Source organism: Falco naumanni, chromosome 12 (assembly GCF_017639655.2).
Source record: "Falco naumanni isolate bFalNau1 chromosome 12, bFalNau1.pat, whole genome shotgun sequence".
Taxonomy (NCBI): domain Eukaryota; kingdom Metazoa; phylum Chordata; class Aves; order Falconiformes; family Falconidae; genus Falco; species Falco naumanni.
In genome coordinates, this window is record NC_054065.1 from 13,252,091 (window position 1) to 13,272,800 (window position 20,710).

At 63.6% G+C, this 20,710-nt stretch overlaps 1 protein-coding gene across 2 annotated transcripts; it reads left to right on the forward strand.

The window, feature by feature from the left end:
• Positions 1-525: 525 nt before the first annotated feature.
• LOC121096378 lies at positions 526-20,371 on the forward strand. Of its 2 annotated transcripts, none has more exons than XM_040612277.1 (32): positions 526-1,067; positions 4,206-4,313; positions 5,688-5,843; positions 6,565-6,696; positions 6,812-7,003; positions 7,099-7,182; positions 7,298-7,416; positions 7,585-7,699; positions 7,959-8,045; positions 8,363-8,478; positions 8,642-8,786; positions 9,007-9,113; positions 9,229-9,295; positions 9,481-9,615; positions 9,691-9,822; positions 10,063-10,319; positions 10,437-10,560; positions 10,725-10,919; positions 11,215-11,370; positions 11,835-12,055; positions 12,397-12,574; positions 12,905-13,051; positions 13,276-13,668; positions 15,306-16,847; positions 17,285-17,365; positions 17,606-17,692; positions 17,817-17,908; positions 18,145-18,230; positions 18,799-18,865; positions 18,991-19,154; positions 19,452-19,586; positions 19,801-20,371. In XM_040612277.1, exons 1-32 carry the CDS (start codon positions 657-659, stop codon positions 20,034-20,036), a joined length of 6,267 nt encoding a protein of 2,088 aa, XP_040468211.1. In that variant the 5' UTR covers positions 526-656; the 3' UTR covers positions 20,037-20,371. The 2 variants fall into 2 exon arrangements, with proteins under 2 accessions (XP_040468211.1, XP_040468212.1); XM_040612278.1 differs by having other exon boundaries at positions 7,962-8,045.
• The last annotated feature ends 339 nt before the right edge of the window (positions 20,372-20,710 follow it).

A 20,710-nucleotide genomic window follows, 5' to 3' on the forward strand; every position in this document is an offset into this window, starting at 1 on the left:
GCGTGGGGAGCCCCCAGGCAGCCCCCCGAGGCGGCTTGCCGAGGGCGGGGGGGCTGACGCTGCGCCCGCAGGCTCGGGGGGCAGCATGCCCGCCCCGCCGCTGGCCGCCCCGCTGCTGCGCGCCCTGCTCGCCCGCCTGCTGCCGCTGGCCCGCAAGCGCCTCCTGCCGCCGCTGCGCCGCCTGGGCCGCCGGCTGCGCTCCCGGGAGAGCCGCCAGGCCCTGCTCACCTGCCTGCTCTGCCTCCTCAACCTGCGCAAGAAGGCGGACGACTGAAGCCGGCCGGGGCAGGGCGCGGCGGCTGCCCCCCGCCTCCCCTGCCCGCCGCGGGAGGAGGGACCCGGGCAGGGGAGGGGACGCGCCCCGGCGGGGGCGGGAGGGTCCGCCCCGGCAGCCGCGGCCCGACGGCCGCCCGCGCCCGGCCGCGCCGAGCATGGGAGCCGGGCCGCCCCCCGCCCCGCTGCCCCCCGCCGCGGGGCCGCCCCGCTGAGCAACCGCGCGGGAAGGGGCGGCCCCGCCGCCGCCCGCCCGCCCCGGGGAAGGAGCCGGCGCCGCCCGGCCGGTCTCCATCACCGGCGCTTCCCGGCCGGCGGCGGCCCCCGCGCTGCCGCTGCGCCCCGCGGTGCCCGGGCCGGGCCCGGCGGCGGGCAGGGCGAGGATGTCGGGCAGCACGGCCAGGAAGGTGCAGCCCTTCACCATCGGCACCAAGCTCTCGCTGCCCAAGTGTGCCGCCGACTTCCCCGCGGACGCCTGTCCCGGCATCGCCCTCGCCTCCGCGCTGGACACCCACCGCGGCCTCCGCCGCAGCCTCAACGAGCGCATCTCCCTCTACCTGGCGCAAGCCCGGGCCGCCCCCGCCGCCCCCGAGGGCCGGCCCCGCAGCCCCAGCCCCGGCGAGGACGGGGGGACCGACGAGGAGCGGCTGAGCCGCGCCTCCCTCGCCCGCTCCATTAAGAAGATCACGCTGTCCAACTGGCACGGGGAGGGGGGCGCGGGGGACCCTGCCCGGACCGGCGGCGAGAGGAACCACAACAACAACAACAGCAGGCCAGGGAAAGCCCAGTTCAAGGTGAGCGCTCCCCGGACCCCGCACCCTGCTCTCTCCCCGTCCCCCCTGCGGTTCCCTGTCCCAGGCCGCCGAGGGACAGGTAGGTCCTGGGGGGGCTGCGCCCCGGCTCCCAGCTGCCCTGTCCCCCTACCCTCCAGGCAGCGCTCGCTACAGAGCTCCCGGGGTGGTAGCTTTTCCTCCCGGTTTCCCCGCCGCACGCACTTCTCTGTACCGGTGGGGTGGAGGGCAGGTCTGTGCGGGAGAGCTGGAGGTGAGCTCTCCCCAGCGCTTAGACGACCCAGAAAAGCTCTGCCCCAGAGCTCGGCGGTGGAGGGCTCAGCTCTTGGGATGCCCGTGATGGTGCGGTTGTGTGCGGGGAGCTGGGAACTCGCTCTCCCGTTTAGCAGAGGGGAAACGGAGGCAGGGAGAAGGGAAGTGACTCGTGAAGGGTCACACAGCCAGGCAGAGCTGGGACAAGGCTAGGAGCAGGACCCGGGGCTCCCGGCACCCTGCCCTCTGAGTCTGAGCGCTAGCTGGCACGGAGGTCCGAATCCGACAATGCCAGAGCCTGGAAGACCCCCAGTGTAGCAGGGATGGGGCGGACAGCAGCTCAGGGACCTCGCCGTTGCTGGCAAGAGCCGGCAGGAACTCCTTGGGATTTAACCCCGACCCGTAACAGCTGGTTTCCCGGCGGGATAGCGCTAGGGAGAGCTGTACAGCCCACTGCCAAAACCCTCGTCTTCATTGCCAATAAAGGCCAGGCACAGCCTCGCAAGAGCTGCTGCTTCCTCCGGCACGCAGGCAGGTCCTCGCCGGGCGGCTGGAGCTTGCGCAGCCCAAGGGGCATCGGCAGGAGGGCTCCCCTCTTTCATATAAGGTAGGGACACATGCTCGGCATGGTGCTGTGGTGCGGGACTGCTGGGAGGCTGCCAGGATCGGCCTCTCCTCCCTGTCCGGCCAGGGGGGGTGGAGCTGGGAGGGGGGGCAGGCTGCAAGATGGAGCTTTGGGAGGGAGAGAAAGAGCCAGGGCGCAGGGGGAAACATTCATTAGGCAGGCTGGCAGCTGGAGGAGAGAGGGGAGCGCTGTCCCCCACGCAGGGCACGTTACGGCTTTCCCAAGTGCGTCCCCCGGCCCTTGGCTCTGCCCTTCACGCCTGCCGCTGTAGGATGGGGGGTTCCTCCAGGATGGGCACAGTGCAGCCCAGGAGGGTCCGACCCCACTCGTCCTTGCTCATGAGAAGTCACTGACACCTATTCTTCTATGGGAATGCAGCAAGCGTGTGTGCCATGTTAATTTTGTTTTTAATGAAGGAAAGCAGTATTCGCAGGGGAGGCAGCTGAGGCCGCTGCATTTGTTTCATGCGTGGCTTTGCTCATGTCATGAAGCCTGGGGTCCTGCTGGGGAGTGGTTAGCACAGCAGCTCACAGATGCCAAGGAAGGCACAGCTCTTTCTCCCAGCCTTCAGTTGCTGCAAGAGTTTGTTGTTTTGCCAGAACGAGGACACAGCTCTGGCCAGAGGGACCGGGACGGGGCGGGGGGGGCAGTCCCGGTGGAGCAGTACTGCGGGAAGGATGAAGTCATCCTTGTGCCGGCAGCCCTGTTTTCCTGCGGTTGATGGATCGTGAGATGGGGACTTTAAATAAAGCTCCCTTTTCACCTGCAGGTTTGTCTCCCACGGCTGAGCCCTGGGGTGGCTTACAGGCTGCAGCTGGTATGGGACACCGCTGCTTAGAAGAGGAGCTTCCTAGGGTCCTACACCCCATAAGCACTTCGTGTTTAGCTCCCCACCGTTCCCTAAACAGGCATCCAAACCTCTTGGTCAGGCAGGGGGGTCCTTCTGGCACCCTCCCGCCAGACACGTTGAGCTCTCGCTATGCCTGCCAGGCTGTGACTCAGCCTTGCTCCCTGCCCGCTCTTCCTGCTTGGGATGGGATGCTGTGGCATGGTGTGGTGGTCGGTCCTCTGCAGCCACCAGCCAGGCTTTGCAGGCCTCCAGAAAGGTCCAATGGTGCTAGTCTCCCAGGGGTTATAGGGTTGTTGAGCTGTTTTTGGGGCTCTGAGCCCTTCTGGTAGCAGCTGCTCTAGTGCTGGGGGCTGCCATCCATGTTGGGACTTTTCTGCAGCCCCTTAGAGATGGTAAGAAGCCACTTTCTGTGCAGGGAGTGAGTTCTCCTACTTTGCCTGGGTTGGTTCCCCCTTGGACACTGTCCCCAGTCTGGAGTAGTCCGAGTGGTGATGGGATCCACCACGCTGTTTGCTGCAGTCTCACAGGAGGGGCTGTCAGGGCAGCACACATTGCCCACCACTTTGTGTTGCCCTGTGCAACTTGGATGGCTGTTACAGAGACAGCAAGGTGACCCCAAGAAGAGAGTGGAAGGAGGTCCCTAAATTGGCCTGCTACATCCAGCAGCCCAAGAAAAGATCCATCCACAGAGGATGAGAGTGACTGCCCTTGTACATGATCCAAGCAATCCCACGCACCTCTCCTCCTGGGGCTGGGCTCCATTAAGGATAAGGTAACACGGAGTTCATCCTGGACCTCCTCTCCATGCCTGGCTGCAGCTTCTGGACTTCCTTCCTGCTGGCCTCTCCTGCTCCCACCCTTGCCCCCATGCTGTGGGAGCCCTTCCCTGCGAGCCAGCCGCCCCCTTAATTCTTGTCTCCCGGCCAGGCCGAGATCAGGGATAGGCAGCTGAGAGAATTCAGGTTCATGCTGGTGGAGTTAGTGTCCTCCTGTGCACTCACACCTCTGCCCTGCTGTCCTGGGGAGGGCAGGGAGGTCTGACCCTAAACATCCTTAGACAACCAGGGGCCAGTGGTGACCACTGAATGGGTTTGTGCCAAGTTTCAAGTCAGTTCAAGGGGAAAAAAGGCATGAATGTGTGTGAGCTACAATGCAGAAAGCACTGAGCAAAGCAGACGTCAGAGCTTTTGCCGCTTGCTGGACATGTGGCAGGAGCTGCAGGTGCTGCTCGGAGGAGCCTGGCCTGGATGCGTGAGGAGTGACGGGCAAGAGCCCAGCCAAGCAGTGCCTGTGTGCTGCCGGCAGCCTCCTCTGGCCCAGGGCAGGGGGAAGTGGGGGGCACACTCCTCCGTCCCCTCGGCTGCTGGGACAGCCGAGCGCTTCCAGGCTCATGGCTGTGCCTTCCCCTCTCTAGGTCTTCCTCAAGAAGGATGTGGATGCTGAGGATGAGGAGCAGGAGGCTGGGAGCCTTAGGGCCGGTGGTTTCTGCTCTCTGGTGGACAGAGGTTCCCCCTTGTATGCGGTACGTCCCCCTGCCCTTACTGTTTAGGAGGACCTGACCCAGGGGTGCAGCTTGAGGCTGAGCAAGGGAGGGCGGCTGCTAGTGGGGCACAGATGGAGCCTCAGCGCTTTAAATGAGCAAAAGGGCAAGCTGGGTGTGACGGGTCAACTTCCAGGCCAGTGCCCAGAGGTTTTACTGCTTCCAAGGGAGCTAGATTACAGGCTTCTCCAGCCCTGGCAGCGTCAAGAGACTGAAGATCCCAGAGCTACAGGAGGGCCTGAGAATCTGTGTTGCTGTTTAAAAAAAAAAATAAGACAGAGGATTTCTGTAGTTCTTGTGGTTAGGCAGAAAGGCTTTGAAAAGCGACTCCCATGCCGTCAGCAGGGCAGCACATGCCAGAGTGCTTAGAGAGCCTGAAACAGTTCCCCGAACCCTGTTGCTCTGCAGGCTCCTGGGGGATTGTGCCCTGGAGGGCTCAGGGGCAGCTGGGACCCCATGGGGCAGCTCACACCCACCCCCCTTGGGGAGGGAGGCTGCCCTGGGTCAGCCCCAGGAGTAATTTCTGGCTGGTGAGAAGCGGCAGCGAGCCCTGAGCCTTTGGGTTTCTCCTGAAGATGCTCAGACTCCTTTTTGCCACCAGTTGTGTGCAATCAGGTCCCCATCCCTGGGCAGCAGGGTGGGAAGCAAGTGCCCGGGTGGCTGTGCTGTCCCCTGGGCTGCGTGCAGCTGGGCCCGGGGCTGAGTTTGGAGAGGGGCCAGCACTTTCGCTGGCTGACCTTCGCCATCACCTCCAGTGGAGCTGGAGCCTGGACAGAGGGTTTCGTCAGCGGCAGCTGGCCACGAAGCCAAGTCCCAGAGGAGATGCTGCACTTTCTGTCCCCCCTGCACTGCTTGCTTGGGATGGGGGTCTTTGGGTGCCCCTAAAGGAGTGGTGGGCTGAGCTAATCATGGACCTGCCCCATGACTCCCCATCCCATCTCATCCCCTGGCAGTGTCCTCAGGGGTGACACAAAACGGATGCCACAGACACAAATGCTCCTCGCAGGGATGCACAGCCTCCGGCTGGACAAGCAGCAAGCACCTCATCTGCCTCCAGAGTGGGTGCATGGACCAGCCCAGGTGCTGGGTGCCATCCCGCCAGCCTGGAATGACTGAGGGCTAAGGGACAGCCTGGCAACCCCCTTCCAGGGCTGTGAAAGCCACCGACGTGGCCTTGGTAGAAGGGAGCAGTGCCTCAGGGTGCTGGGAGAGAACTCCAAATACGTCAGTGAAGGAGTGGGATTGAGGATGAGGCAGGCTGACGCACTTTATTTGGGTTTCTGAAATGCTCCTGGGAGGTAATGGGGAGGGCTCCTTGGGGTGGTATGCTGACCCCCTCACCTGTGCCCACCTCAGCTGGCAGGACCCCCGGTGTTGTTACCCCGGAAAGAGAGCCCCAAGGGCAAAGAGCCTGCTGCGGCACCAAGGTGCGATGGGCGAAACGGCACAGGAGCAGCCCCGCTCCTCGACCCAAGCCCTCTGGTAGCCCAGTTCAACCGGGAGATGCTGCAGGTGAGGCCAGCTAGGGTGCCTGCCCAAGGGGCTGCGTGGGGAGTGGGGCGGGGGGGGCCACCGGCAGCCTTTCATGTGAGCTGCGGGGTGGGGTGCGCGGCGGGGAGGGCTGAACTCCTGGCCCCGAGCGAAGCCATGGTTGTGGCATGAGATCATGTTTGGCCGCCTCTGCCTGGCTGTCGGCCCTGGGGAGAGGGGGTCAGCCTGCACCAGGGCCCTGCTTCCTCCCTACATGCACACGCTCCTCCCGCCCCCCATCCTCCTCCCCGCTCCCTTCCCTCCCCAGCAGCGTGGGAATGGGGATGGTGCAGGGGGGTTGCTTCCGCACCATGCTGGGGAGGGTGCACGGGCGCTTGCACTGGGGAGCAGGGTGCAGGGATAACAGATGCTTTGTGCAGGGATGTCCCACGCAGAGACTCCCTTGTCTGGCCTGCGGGGGGCGGGGGGGGGAGGCGGGGGGCAGGCAGGGCTTCTCCTGCTGGGCTGGGGCAGATGCTGGAAAGAAGCAAGATGCCACTCACCTTCCCACCCCTATCGCCACCGATGCCGTCCCGAGCCCCTTTGCTGGCCTGTTGGTGCTCAGAGAAAATGGGATATCAGCCGAAAGGGTGCCCGTCAGTCCTTGTCACGGCTTTGGGGGAGTTTGGGCTTGGGTCCCCAAAGCTGCATCCTTGGGGCTCTGGTGGAGGTGCCAGGCCATGTGTCTCTTCCCACGTTGCAGGCGGAGGGCTGGGTGCGAGGCAAGCTGTGGGACCTGAAGGACGGCTGCAATCTTCAGGACTGGGAGGAGGTGTCTCAGACCCTGCAGCGGGACATGAAGGATTTCGAGAACACGATGATAAAGCTCAACCAGGTGAGGCTGGGCAGCAGCATGGCTCCCATTCCCTGCGGCGCCCGTGCCCGTGGGCTCTCTGCAGTGGAGGGTCCCTGGGAGCCCCAGATGCTAAGTGAGTCCCTTGTCCCCACAGATGGGTGAGCAGCTGATGTGGCGGGCAAGCCCTAATGCTGAGGCGGTGCAGAGGCAGCTGCTGGCGCTGCGGGACCAGTGGCAGCTCCTGAAGCAGACAGCCACCAGCCAGAGCAAAGCGCTGGGGGGGCTGCGGAGCTTGCAGGATTTCAACAGGAAAGCCGAGCAGCTGGAGACATGGATCAGGCACAAGGTGTGGGGTCCGGGGAGTGTGGTCTGGGGAGCACAGTCTGAGGAGGGGGACAGCCTGGCTGTCTCCCTGCCTTCTCACACCATCTCCTGGCTCAGGAGGAGAAGCCCTCCCTGGCAGCCCTCCTGCAAGAAAGCCTGGACAAGATTCAGCTCACCCGCCGCATCCTTGACTTGAAGCAGGTGAGAGGCTGCTGGGGGGCCGCCAGCATGCTGGGGACCCTGAACCTGATGAGCCTAGGGCATGGCACAGGTCCCTGATGGGGGATGCTGATGTCTGTCTCTCTGCTCGGACCAGGAGGAGCAGCAGTTCCATAATCTGCACAAGGAGCTGAACAGCCTGGCCCAGAAGCTGGAGAAACAAGGCAAAAGTGAGAGCAGGAGCATCTCAGCCCGGCGCAAGCACCTCAACAAAATGTCAGTGAAGGAGGGACAGTCTGAGAAGAGCCAAGCCGGGCACTGGGAGCCAGTGAGCTGGGAAGCAGGACCCCCCGAGCCTCCTGCCTGCCCACCCTCACCCCAGCTCTGCATGGCTCCTCAGGGGAGCACAGGCTGCCCTTCACCTCTCCCCTTCCACCCGCGCAGGTGGCTGCGGCTGCAGGGGACCCTGAAGGAGCACCATGAGGCTCTGCAGCTGGCCCTGGAGGTGGCCGCCTTCCTCCAGCAAGCAGATACCCTGCTTGGGGCCATCCATGCCAAGGTACCAGGACCCCTGGTGTGGGGCTGTTGCATGGCCAGAGCGAAACTGGGCAGGCAGCACATTACTCTCATCCCCTGCGTGGGGGCTGCTGTGGTCCCGGCACCCTCAGCCTGGGGCTCAGGGAGAGAGCTGGGGTACAGACTCCGGTGTGAGAAGGGGAGCCAGAGCTGCAAGCACAGCTTTGCAGCATTCCTTTCTGCTGGAGCCGAGGGCAGGGCCCCGTCCTCCTCACACTGCTCACTGCAACTTCTTCTTAAAGCAGAAGAGCATCTGCAGTGTAGGGAAGCCAGGGGAGGCTGAGCCGTGCCGGGATCGGGATGTCAGGGACATAGCCAGCCAGGTGATGGTAAGTACAAGGCTCTGCCTCATCCTCTGAGCCCTGGGGAGCATTCTGACAGAGGGGGGCTGTGTGTCTTCCTGGGTCAGCACTGGCACCAGCAGGGCTAGGGGCTTGGTGGGCACCCCACAGCCGTGTGGGGTGGCCGAGACTGTGTGATGGATGGTGGATCCTCCCCAAGGCAGCAGGGGACCGGGCTTGGCACTGGCTGCCTCTCCTGCCACTGCAGGGCTGGTGCTGGGTTGCGGTCATGTACTTGCACCACAGCCACGGCGGCTCGTCCCTCAGCAGCCATGTGATTGCTCCCTGGCTGCTTTCTCCTCCAGATGCTGGATGTGACCGTGTCCCAGCTCCTCAGCCTGCAGCCCAGCCTGGCAGCCCAAGTCACCCCCAAGCATCGAGATGTCAAGGAGAGCTGGGCGCAGCTCCAGCAGGCACTGAGGTAGGGCACAGCCTGGCAGGAGCCCCAGGGCCACGACCCTGACTCCCCAGCACTGGGGAAAGACCTGGGTTACCCCTGGCAGGCTGTCTCTGGGGCACCAGCTCCACTTAAGGTTTCCCTCCATCCTCTGCTCCCCTGGGCCTCCCTTGTGCCCCTTTCCCAGGACAGAGAAGGCTCCAGCACTGACAAGCAATTCCCTGGGGGGCGAAGCTGTGGCTATGAGCGCTGAGCCCCGAGGAGATGGTAGCGGCCGTGGGGCTGTGGGGAAGGAAGCAGGAGACAAACGGACCAGAGGCCCCTGGAGCACAGTGAGCACAGGCATCTGCCTTCCTCCAGGCATCTCCAGCACTTTTGCCTCGGGAAGACGAGGGAGCTTGTGGGAAAGGGGTTGGGGTGTTAGGCAAAGCACAAGCTGAGCACACCTGGACCTGCCCCCACCGCTTATGGGAGGTGATAAGTGCTAGGTCTGGGGCAAAGCAACGCATGCTTTGTGCTGGCAGAGGAGGAAAGGGAGCCTTTGTGTCCTAGGTGCTGAAGGATGTGCCGGGGAAGATGACAGAGCACAAGAGAGGGGAGGAGAGCAGCCCTGGCTCCCCAGTGGTGGGGCAGCCCCCTCATGGAGGGGACAGCAAAAGGTACTGGCTCACAGAGGTGGCTGTGGGGAATGGGATGTGGAGTCGGAGGGGATAAGGGTGGAGGTCCCCTGTGCAAGGGGGGATCTTGCAGTCCCAGTTATCCCTCTCTCTGCAGGAGGAGAGAGGCAGAGGCTGAGTGGGGGACACGGCAGCCAGAGGCTCAGGTGCAGGACGTCTGCCAGGTGGTGAACAGAGTGATGTCTCCCCCAAGAATCCCCTTTTCTCCCTGCCCAGCCAAGGAAACCAGTGTTGGGGAGGGATTCCCTTCCCTGATCCCCTCCTGCTGCTTGGGGGTGTGCATGCTTGTGCATGCATGCCCGTCCCCTGTCTGGGCACTAACGCACCATGTCTCCCTGCTCCTTGGCAGACCGTGTCCCCACACAAGGAGAGCATGGTTCCTGGAGTCCCTCCATGTCTGCTGGGGGATATGGAGAGCTCAGAGGCAGCATGGACGCAGCAGGAGCCCATGAACCCCAGCTCCAGCACCAAGGCTGTGCTCCTGGTGAGCCCCCTTGGGTGTGGGGTGGTGGGGTGACACTGTGCAAGGCCCACCCTAACTGCCCTCCCTGCCTCCCAGGAGGGGCCGGTGCCGGGGAGGCCCCCAGGCAGCCCGCAGGTGGATGCCATGCTGCGGGAGCTGGGGGAGCTCTGGGAGGACCTGCAGAGGAAGCACCAGGAGAATGGCATTGTGCTGCACGAGATCGATAAGGTACATGGAGGCAGGGCTGGGGGTGGCACGGGTGTGTACCCCGACTGCAGCAGCTAGTGAGGCTGGTGCCCACAAGGACGGGAGCTGGGGCATTGGCACCAACATCTCTAGCTGGCCCTGCTTGATGTATGCCACCTGAGCTGGCAGTGCCCCGGGTACCCACAGTGGGGTGGTAGCATGGCTCCTGCCTCCTCTGGGCAGCTCGGAGCCAGGCTGATGGGCTCCCTGCTCTCCCTGCAGGCACTGAGGCTGGTGGGGGAGCTGGACCAGGCTGAGCGATGGCTGCAAGCTGTGGCTGGGTCGCTGTCGGAGCCAGCCACTATGAGAAGCCCGGTGGAGCTGCGCAAGGACCTGGAGGAGATGGACCAGCTGGAGAGCCAGCTTCTGCTGTGTGGCCTCAAGCTGCAGGCACTGCGGGAGGAGGTGATGGGCAAGTCACCCACTGAGCAAGAGGGGGCGAGGAAGATGCAGAGGAAGGTGGAGATGGTGGAGGAGAAGTGAGTCCTGGGGGAAGGTGCCTCCTCTCTGGTCCCCAGGTTGAGCGGGGAGGAGGATGCTTGCCCCAAGGAGATGTGGAGGGTGCTGGCACCTGTGACGGGCACTTGTCCCTGCAGGTTGGCCCGTGTGCAGGCAGCCCTGCGGCGCCGAGCAGCAGACCTGCGTGACTCCCTGGTGCTGTCTGAGTTCCTGCAGGACCTGCAAGAGGAGGAGGCACGGAGCCAGCAGGGACCTGCAGCGGTGAGCAGTGGGGACAGGCATCCCTTGGCATTGCCTAGCACCTGGGACTGGCCCAAGGGTTGGTCCATGGCTAGCGGGGGGCCCCGTGGGCGTCCTCCTCCAGCCCAGCTGCCTGGGGGGCCGCTCCTCATGTCCCTCACACCCAGTGCTTCTGTTGGCTTCAGCCAGGAAGCAGGCCTTGCGGCTCGCAGGGGTCTTTTCCCCTGCTTTCAGCCCAGGCCAGGCAGCCACCGAGCAGTGAGGACATGAGCCACCCCTTGGGAGAGCTGCAGGAGGCTGTGGAGATGCTGAACGATGCAGCGAAGGAGCGGGAGCGCGTCATGGAGGTGGCAGCGGAGATGGAAAGCCTGGAGCAGTTGGTAGGGGATGGAGGCAGAAGGTCTGGGGATGCAGCCAGGTAGTCTGCCTGCAGCTGGACACGCTGGCTAGTTGGGATTGGGCATGGACCTTGGCTGGTCCCAGCGGGACACAAGGGCATTGGGATAAATGAGGACCACTCTGTGCAAGGCTGGTATCCTCATCCCTCCTGTGGCTGGTGATCCCCGCCCTTTGCGTGTGTATGGTAGGGTGCTCCTAGGCTGGGGCTGCATGGCGAGCGGTGGCCCAGGGTGTCCCACGCCAGGGCTCATCTCTCTCCCCACCCCACCCACCCAGGTGGCGGAGGTTTCCCCGCGCCTGGAGGCCCTTCGATGCAGAGCTGAGGCCCTGGCTCAGGACATTGCCCAAGCAGAGAACAGCTTCACCGCAGTGAAAAGCGAGAAGGACCTCCAGGGGCTGCAGGGCTTGCTGAGCCAGCAGCAGGAGATCGAGGTGAGATCCGTAGCTGGCCATGCCCTTGGTGGGGAGGTATCCTGACTGGCTGGGGCCGTTCCAGGGAGGTGCTGGCCCCTGGGGGCTTAGGTGGCATAAGCCTTGGCACATAGCAGCAGGCCAGGCTGGAATTTTCCAGCAGAGCTGAGCCCTGCCCCACTCCGCTCCCCTCTGCCAATGCGGGCCAAGCGAGGGGAGAGAGCTTGCGTCAGCTCCCATGTGCCAGCACCTCACTCATCTTCGTGACGATGGGGAGGTGGCTCGTGTGAGCAGAGCAGTCAAACCAGACAGCCCTTCGCTTTGCTTGTCCTACCCACCAAGGGTGGCTCTGCACTTCCCCTGCAGCCCCTGTGCCAGCATCCTCCCCTCCATCCCTGCATCCTCCCCTCCATCCCTGCATCACAGAATGCACGGTGCAGAGGGTTTAGATGCATCCTGAACCTTTTCTGCCTTGTGATGTGTAGTGTGCAGTGTCAGAGACTCTGCGGGGGCAGCTGGAGGAGCTGGAGAGGGCAGCTGCCCACTTGCAAGAGCTCTGCCCTGCTCGGCTGTGCCCCGTCAGCCAGGAGGTGCAGGAGACGCTGTGGGCCTGGGCAGGGCTGCAGGAGCTGCTGCGGGAGACTCGGGCCCGTGTGCAGCAGGCTGGCCGGCTGCGGCACTTCTTCAAGGATTACTTAGCCATGATGTAAGTGGTGATGAGCTGTCGGGGTTGCCTCTGTGGTGGTTGGTGGGGGGCTGGGGGGAATGTGGTGTTGCCAGAGCACAGGCTGCTGGCGAGTATGTGGGCAATGCCAGAGCTGCAGCCAGGCAAGACCACGGGGAACCTGGAACAGAGGGCTGTGCCCAGGGCTGCCTGTCGTGGGGCAGCCCCACGGCATCTTGCCCTGCCCTGCCAGATGTGCCGCTACCCAGCAAGCTGCTTCCAGCCATCCCTGAGTGTCGGAGCGGCTTCCCTGGGGCCGGCAGGGCTGAGGAGGGGCTGCGTCATTCCTCAGCTCCCTCAGCCCACAGCCCACATGCCCACAGCTCCTGGACAGAGGACACGCGTGCTCAGATCTTCTCTGAAAGCCCAAGCAGTCATGGTCTCCAGGAGACTCCATGTGAGGAGCTGGAGGGCAGGATCGAAGGGAAGCTCAAGGAGTTTGAGGCATTGGCGGCGTTGGGGCAGCAGCTGGTGTCTGAGGATCACTACCTGAGTGCAACAGTAAGGACAGGGGAAATGGGGTCGGGGAAACGGGGTGGGGGAAATCCTCAGCACCCCCCAAAATCCTCTGGGGACAGTCCCTGGAGGAGAGAGCAAGGTGCAGGTGCAGAGCCCCAGTGAGTGGTATGGGGCTGGCCATGCATCTCTGGGGCTGCTCAGGGCAGGAAGGAGTTTCACCCAGCAGTGGATGCAGAGACCTGAGATAATGTGACTGACTGTATCCTGTTCCCAAAAACCTCCAAAACTGCTCTGTAGTGAGGTGTCCTGGTAGGGCCACTGTCCCTGGGCCAGTGGTCCTGGCAGGTTGCCCAGCGTCTCTCCTCCCCTCAGATAAAGGAGCGCTTGGAGGAGCTGCAGAGCATGCTGGGCTGGGTGCTGGTGCGCTGGCGAGCACAGAAGCACCAGCGGGACCCAGGGAGCAAGCGGGAGGACAGAAGGGAGCCAGAGAGCCCCTCGGGCACATCCCTCACCAGCCAAGTGAGTATCCAGCCATGCTGAGACTGTCAGAGAGCCAGATCATCCTCAAGGCTCAGTGTAGCAGAGGCACTGGATGGAGTGGGTGGTGCAGGAGTAGGGGAGGGATGCGTGTAAATACTTCTGGGTCTCTCTAGGTTTGAGGCAGGACAAAGGGAAGATTGTCCTGAGAAGGTGCCTGGCCCTGGCAGCCCTTCTTCCATGTTCCCCTTTGCCTCACTCCCCAGGAGCAGTGTGCCCCCTGTGCTTGGCCCCAGCTGGAGAGCATCCACAGCCCAGTGGAGCTCACACCCTGCTCCCTCCTTGAGCCGGTGCAAAGACCAGAGCCACCAGACGGAACAGCCACCTCCCCACCAGCATTGCTCCTCTCAGGTGCCCCATCAGGAGTGGAACGGAGCTGGGGGGAGGCCAGCAGCTCAACACCCCACGGTGTGGGACCCCCCAAGGAGGCTGTCATCTGGGATCCTGCCGAGACCTCCACGCTGCTGCTGCCGCCGCGGGGCCCCAGTGGGCTGGGGGGGACGGTCAACCTCATCCTCAGCATCGGCAAGAAGGGCGAGAAGAAGAAGGCACAGCTAGTGGCTGGCAGCGAGTTGCTGGGGGAGGAGGCACTGAGGATGGTACGTTTGGGGATGGTAGGCGGCTTTGGCCGAACCATGGGTGAGCACCCAGCGCCTGTCCCAGGGCCAGCCGCCGCCGCGCAGCCAGGGCAGCTCCCCACAGCGCTGCTCCCATGCAGACAGGGAGGCTTTGAGGGCTGCCGAGTAACTGCTGTACTGGGACCCCCCTGGGCCGCTTCCAAGCAAGCTGTAGGGCTGTGTCAATCGCAGGAGAGGGACCCTTGGCTGTTTCCATGATGAGCGATGCCCGAGGGCTAAGGACCACCTTGCACCACCCCCTTTGCCTGCGCTCTGCTGCTGCAGCTCCTTGCCTACTCTGCCCTCAACTCTTTCTGTGTCTCTTTCTCCCCTCGCTCAGCTCCCTGCCACTAAACCCTCAGGCTGTAAAACCTTTTGGAAGCGTTGCCAGGGGCTTTTAGGAAACACTTGGGGTAGTTTAAAGCGAAAGAGAAAGCCACCTCGCCAGCTGGTGAAAGAGGTAACGTTCCCAGGGGAGGCTGCATGTTGGGCAGAGTGGCTGCATGGCATGAACCTGCCTGCTACCAACCCTCCTGGCCACGCCGCTGTGCCCTGCTGGCGGTTCCTCAGGAGAGGGGGAACCCTCCCAGTGCTGTGGGCTTCAGCATGTGGGTACTGGGGCATGTAAGGAGGGGGCATGGATGGGGCTGGCCGCAGTTTGGCCCCCCAGGTAAGTGGTTTTGGTCACTGTGAGAGGCACGGTGAGCTGGTGGGAAAGCCTCCCCCCTCCATTGCTGGGGGAAGCAGTAGTGCAGCCAGCTGAAGGGGGCAAGGGTGGATAGGGTTGTGTGAGGGTGCACGTTCTGGGGGGGGGAGCTTGCTCTGGGTGGCATGGCTTCTAACCCAGGGGCTTGGAGCCTGGTATTTTGTTGGAACTTGCATTGATTTGTTGCTCCAGAGCCTGTGCAAGAGGCTGTGTGCGAGTTGCCCCGAGGGCAGCTGTGGCTGGCACCCAGCCAGCCAGGCTGGGTAACCCAAGGGAGAGGGCAGGGGGCCAGAGGGCATCAAGGCAGGGCGAAGGGTTGCTGTGCTGTCAGGTGGGTTTTGGTTAACAGGCCCCCTCCTGCCTAAGGGGTACAGGGGGACACTGCTCCAGTTCCTGTAGGCAAAGCCCTTTACTTTCATCCTTGAAGCTGCAAAAACCCAGGAGAGGGGCTGCCACTGGGCTGGAGAGTGTATCCGCGGGGAAGGGGAGGGGAAGGAGCTGTGCTCAGCTCCTGCCCTTGCATTGCCCTGCTTTGCTGCCTTGGGGCAGGCGGGGTGGCAGGGGTGGGCAGCAGTCTCTGCTGTCTCAGTAGCTGCCCACAAGTAACTGCTCGAAGGGTAGCGGTGCGGGAGGGAGAGCTGGAACTGGAGGGCGGGCCGTATGGCACAGGCAGCCCCTGCTGTACTGCAGCTGGGGGACTCCATCACGGGCAGAGGTTTCCTTGCCTGCGCCAAGGTGGGAGCAGCCCTCGGGGCGGCAGGGGGCTGAGGTGAAGCTGTGCCGCTCCCAGCTCTGCATGTGCTGCTGGTGAGCGTTTTTGGCTGCCCAGGCGCAGCATGGAGAGGGGACGGTCGGCACAGGGTGGCAGAGGCTCCAGCCATGGGGGTCACTCTCTCCTTCTCTGTGTCTTCAGGTGCAGGTGGAGCCTGGGAAAGCCCCTGGCACGAAGCAGCAGCCCACTGTCACCCACCGCCCTCCAGCATCCAGCAGCGGGACACTGGCCACCTCCCACACCCTGCCCAGGGCTGGGGCCAGCTCCATCTTCAACAGCCTGCAGCGGCGGGAGCAGGCGAGGGCCGAGCAGGCCCGGCTGCTGACACTGCAGGGCATCATGGGCGCCAGCTCCCTGCAGCCTGCGCCCGAGGAGCGCCAGGGCCCCAGCAACACGTGGCCTCAGAAGTGTGGCCGGAGGAAGGGGGGGCCAGGGGCGGCCGCTGCTGGACCCCCGCTCGGAGAGCTGCTGCTCTACGTCAGGAACCCGCTGGTGCGGGACATCGACGCTGAGTGTGGGGAAGCCCCCCAGGACCCCCACCTCCTCAAACCAAAAGCCATATGCCCCCAGCTTTCCCTGGGCTCGGTGCTCAGCCTGGAGCTTCCCAGGGATGTGGTGGTTCAGGGGTGCCACCAAGGGCCCGCGGTGCAGTGGGAGGAGGCGGAGGGGCAGGAGCAGAGGCAGGGTGGGGGGCTGAGGCCATGGGAGCCCACAGGCACACATAGGGCTGGGTGGCGGGAGGAGGTGGCTGTGGATAGGCATAGTACGCCGGGGCCCAGCGAGGGGCTGGGGACATCCCCCAAGAACGAGCGAGGAACGTGGTTTGAGGAGGTGAGCTTCAACCCCAGCTACAGCCAGCAAAGGGCACACAGTGCCGGGAAGGTGCACGGGAGCCCACAGCGCCCTGGCAGCGCCAGCAAAGACCTCCAGGACTTCAGGCTGAGCCAGCCGTCCCGCGTTGGCGTGCTGCACGAGTGGGTGGGCAGGGAGGGCAATGTGCTGGCTGCCCGGCTGGGCCAGGACGGCAGCCCTGGCACCACCAGCAGGGCCAGGCATCGCGGAGCCCCTTGGCTGGAGCTTGGACCGTCCTCTGCCAGCATCCCAGGCAGGGCAGGAGCCATCCCTGGCGCTGCCTGCGCAGAGCGGCCAGCTGGCAGCAGCCAGCCCAGAGGGTCCCCAGCTTCCCCCGCCGCCCCCACCCAGCTCTCTGTCTTTGAGTGGGCGCTGGGGGCCCCCCAGCCCCCCGGCCCTGTGTTGGGCACTGGGGAGGTTTGCCACCCTGCCCGCAGGCAGTTTGAGGAAGAGGAGGAGGAGCTGCAGGCCATCTGGGATGAGGCGGGCGAGCAGCAGGCACCCAGCCCACCGGCAGGCAGCTGTGCCCACCGCCCGCCAGAGAGTGGGGCAGGCGGCTTGCCCAGCCCCGATGCGGCTGCCGGTGGGCCACTCATCCTCTCATCAGCCAACAACGTGCTAGTGGCCAAGTTCACCCTTCCCACTGCTGCCCAGCTCCTCCACAGCCCATCAGGAGAGCAAAGCCCTGGTGCAGGGCACAGCGGCGGTGGCAGCCCCAGCAGGCACAGGGTGTCCCCCCGTGTGGAGCATCTGGTGTCTGCAGCCCCCTCGGATGGCCCTGCCGCCGGGGATCGGCGGAGGCATGGGGAAGAGGAGAGAGAGGGCAGCAAGGTGAGAGCTGGGGGCTCTCCCCCGGGGTCAGGCGGGGGGGTGGGGGACGCCCCAGGCAGTAGCTGGTAAACTACTGAGAGCTGGTAAAAAACAGAGAGGTTACCCACTCTGGTAAACGTGACCTGTGTTTGGGGACTTCCCAATGCTGGTGGCCCCTTTGCTCCAGCTGGTGGGATGGGGAAGAGCTAGGTGCTGAATCGGGGGGCTCCTCACAGCACGCACGCCCCTGCCAGCCCTCAGCCTTAGCAAGGCAGCATTTCACCCCAAAGGCCTGCAAACAGCCCAACCCTTGCCCAGGCCAGGAAATTGTTCCTGTTGTCCCGTTCCCACCTTGGCATTGTCTGCAGGGGATGGCACAGACAAACACTGTGTGCCCAGGGGCTGGGCTGGCATCGCCAGCCCCAGTGCTGCTTTGCTCACCCCCTGTCCCCTTGCAGGCCCCTCCTGGGAAAACGGAGTTTCAGATGATGGAGGGGACGCTGGAAAGGAAGCACGTGTTGCAAACAGGAGGCAGGAAGGTACAGACATGGCTGTGGGGCTCCTTCAGGACTGATGGTACTGGGATGTGGTGGGGAGCATCCAAGTTTTGGGGGTAGAAGTGAAGTCAGGGATGCTCCTGGCACTACCGTGGCAGTGCTGCTGGCCATGCTGGCAGGGCAGAGCCCACCGGGGCAGGGTTGCATTTCAAGTGGCATGGGACTGCCTGTCTGCTCCCAGACCTGCTGACATCACAGCTGTCCCCTGCTTGTGTCCTACAGGCCAACTGCCGGGCCTGGGGCCTCTTCCACGCCGTGCTGATGAGGCAGACACTGTGCTTCTACCAGGACCGCAGGGACAGCCTCAAGGTGCAGTGGGGGAGAGCGGGGTGACATGTAGGATGGAGGGGTGGCAGCAGGGTGCCCTTGCCCCTGAGGCCAGGGAAGACAGAACCTGCCAACCCTGCTGCTCTTGCTGTTCCCTGTGCTGCAGAGCTCTGTGGTGGCCCTTCCCCTGAACCTCTCCGGGGCGGTCTGCACCCCAGACATCGAATACACCAAGAAGACCAACTGCTTCAGGCTTCAGTGAGTCACCCCAACCCAGGGCAAGCTGGGGTCTCATAGCCACAGCCCTTGGTAATGTGTCCCCACTGGGACAGACACATGCCAGTACCTCCAGCCAGGGCCAGCTCAGTCCGGTGCTCAGATGAGAATTTCCTTCTTTCTTTCTCATCTGCCTCCCTTCCTTCCCAGGCTGGTAGGGGCTGTGGTATCTGTACCCCATGTCTGTCTCATTGTCAACTTGTTCTCCCCTGCCACAGGCTGCAGGATGGCTCCGAGTACCTCCTGAGGGCCCCCTCCCAGCCCCTCATGAACGAATGGGTCTCCAAGCTGCAGCAAAACTCAGGTGAGCAGCCCTTGCTGGCAGAGCAGGGACCCAGCTCTATGTGGTTACCATGGGTGGGCAGCCTCCACCAAGCCCTCTGATGTACAGGGGGTGAGAGGAGAAGCAGCACGGTTTTGTCTCTGATTTATGCATCCTCCTAACCTGCCTTGGGAACAGCAGTTTTTTGCCAGGCAGGATTTGGAGGCTCTGTTTTCACACCACATACACAGTTATAAATCAGGAATAGCACAACTGACGTCAGCAGAGCCTCAGCAGCAAAAAGCCAGTGTCAGGAAAATTATAATTGTGCTTCAGTGTTTCTCTGTCTCCTCTGTGGGGCCTGGAACCCCCTTGCCTGCCCTCCAGGCAAAGGGACCTGTAATACTGAGGTCTTCCTGGTACTGTACCCATACCCAGGGGGGCTGAGGCCCTGCCACGAAATCCTGGGCTGGTTGGCAGGACCAGGAGCAGGTACTACAGCAGGTCAGAGGGGCCAGCCATGCAGCGTGGACACCCAGAGCTGGGGCTGGCCCTATGGGATGATCCTGTGCACTGTCAGCACCCAGCAGAATGTTTGCTGTGCCCCCAGGTTTCCCCAAAGTTGATTACTTCCAGGCGGCAGCACAGCATGTCGAGGGCACCGGCGCTGCTGGGGGGTGAGTAGCCAGGAGCCAGCTAGCTGGGTCTCGTTGTTACAACTCCCCCATGCTTGCCAGCGTGTGCTGCCCCAGCAGGGCGTTGGTGGGCCAGTCTGGTTCTCTAAATCTTTGCTACTTTCCAGTTTCAGCAAGGTCCCCAGCCCTGGGAGCTCTCATCTCTGGGGACATCATCAGGTCGCAACCATCAAGAGCCAGGAGATCGTGGTGCTACCCTGCTCAAACACCCGGCTGCAGCAGCCTCTGGGCGGTCGGGATGGCCGAGCCGATGGGGCTGTGGCCATAGCAGGTGACTTTCCTGCCTGGCTGGGCTCCTGCTGTCCCCCAACTCCTCTCCCCAGCCCAGAAAGGGGCAAGGCAGCTGACCAGGGGAGGCTGAAGGCTGTCGGTCAGTCTTGACCTTGGTAATGTCTGGGGCAGGAGTCCCAGGGCCCCCATGCCCAGGAATGGGGTTGGGAGAGGGGCCAGTTATATCCCTTCACTTTCTGGGATCCTGGGATAACCACACATTTCCCTGTCCTCTTTGGGGCTGACAGAGGTGTCCTGTGGTGGCCTTGCCTTGTGACATGTCTCCATTGTGCTTCAGAGGACACTCATGAGGCCAGGCACAGGAAGCAGCAGTGGTCACCCAGGGGGTCCCCCGGGTTGTGGGACAACAGCTGTCAAGACGACGACTACGGGCTGGTGGCCAACAAGAGGAGGTCCTACTCCTTCACCTCAGGTACGGCCCTTGTTTCACTGTCACTGCCAGGAGGTGGCACCACTGCCCCTGTCCCCACAGACACCCGAGCGCAGGTGCTGTGCTGCTCCAGCAGCCACCCCGTCCCACATCCCTGCACCCTGGGCTGCAGCCCCCCGCTCGGGGAGGGCTCTGGGGGGTGGCTGGCAGTGCCTGCTGGCACCCTGCCCTCCCCACCGACTGGTCCCTCTTGCAGCCACCTACCAGAAGATCACCCCGGTGGCTGTGCCCAAGGAGCCTGTGGAGGCCGGGAGCAGCTACTCGGTCACGCTGTACATTGGGGAGCAAGCGGCGGCCTTGCCCCGGGCACGCTGCCACTCCTTTGTGGCCCAGCCGGTGAGCCCACGGGACACGGTGGGGGAGAAGACCCCCACCCCGCCTCGCCCTAAGAACAAATCCGTCTTCAAGAAGTTCTTTGGGAAGAAGGAGTGAGCCCCAGCCAAGGGGGAGAAAAGCCCTGTCCTGCCCTTTATCCTCCTCCTGGGTGCCATCCTGGCATGGTCTCCACTCCCAGCACCAGCTCACCACCTGCTGCCTCCCTGGGGGAGAAAGGCTGCAGCAAGCAGCTCTGCTCCAGCCGGCCCCGGGGCTGCACTGTGCCCCAGCCACCGCAGCCCCCAGCCTCAGCCCGGCGCTGAGCACCCCTCCTGCCTGCCTGCTGGCTGCTCTCCCTGGGTGCTGCCGGCTCCCCAGGCATCCTGCCCTGCCGACACGCAGCACAAGCAGGGGTGGAGGTGGTTGTTTTTATTAAAAAACAGACAGACACAGTCTGGGAGTTTCTTCCTTCGTGCAGTAGGAGAGGGGCTCTGCAAGGTGGTCCCTGCTAAGGGGTGGGGGGAGCTTCAGGTGAGGGGGACCCTGCAGCAGGGTTTGATACTGCTCAGGGAGAAGCCTGAACTGTCTCGCGCCTCTCACAAGGATGCTGTGTCCTGTGGCTCTTCTGTGGCTGCATCCAGCCCAGCTAATCCCACAGGGCACCTGGGCCCCTTTTCCCTGCCACAGGAGCTCAGTGGGGAAGCTGCTGCCTACAGAGCAGATGCTTCTGCCTGCACAGCCCTGCCAGGCCTGCCTGCCTTTCTTGCAGGATGGCTGCCAGCCCAGGTCAT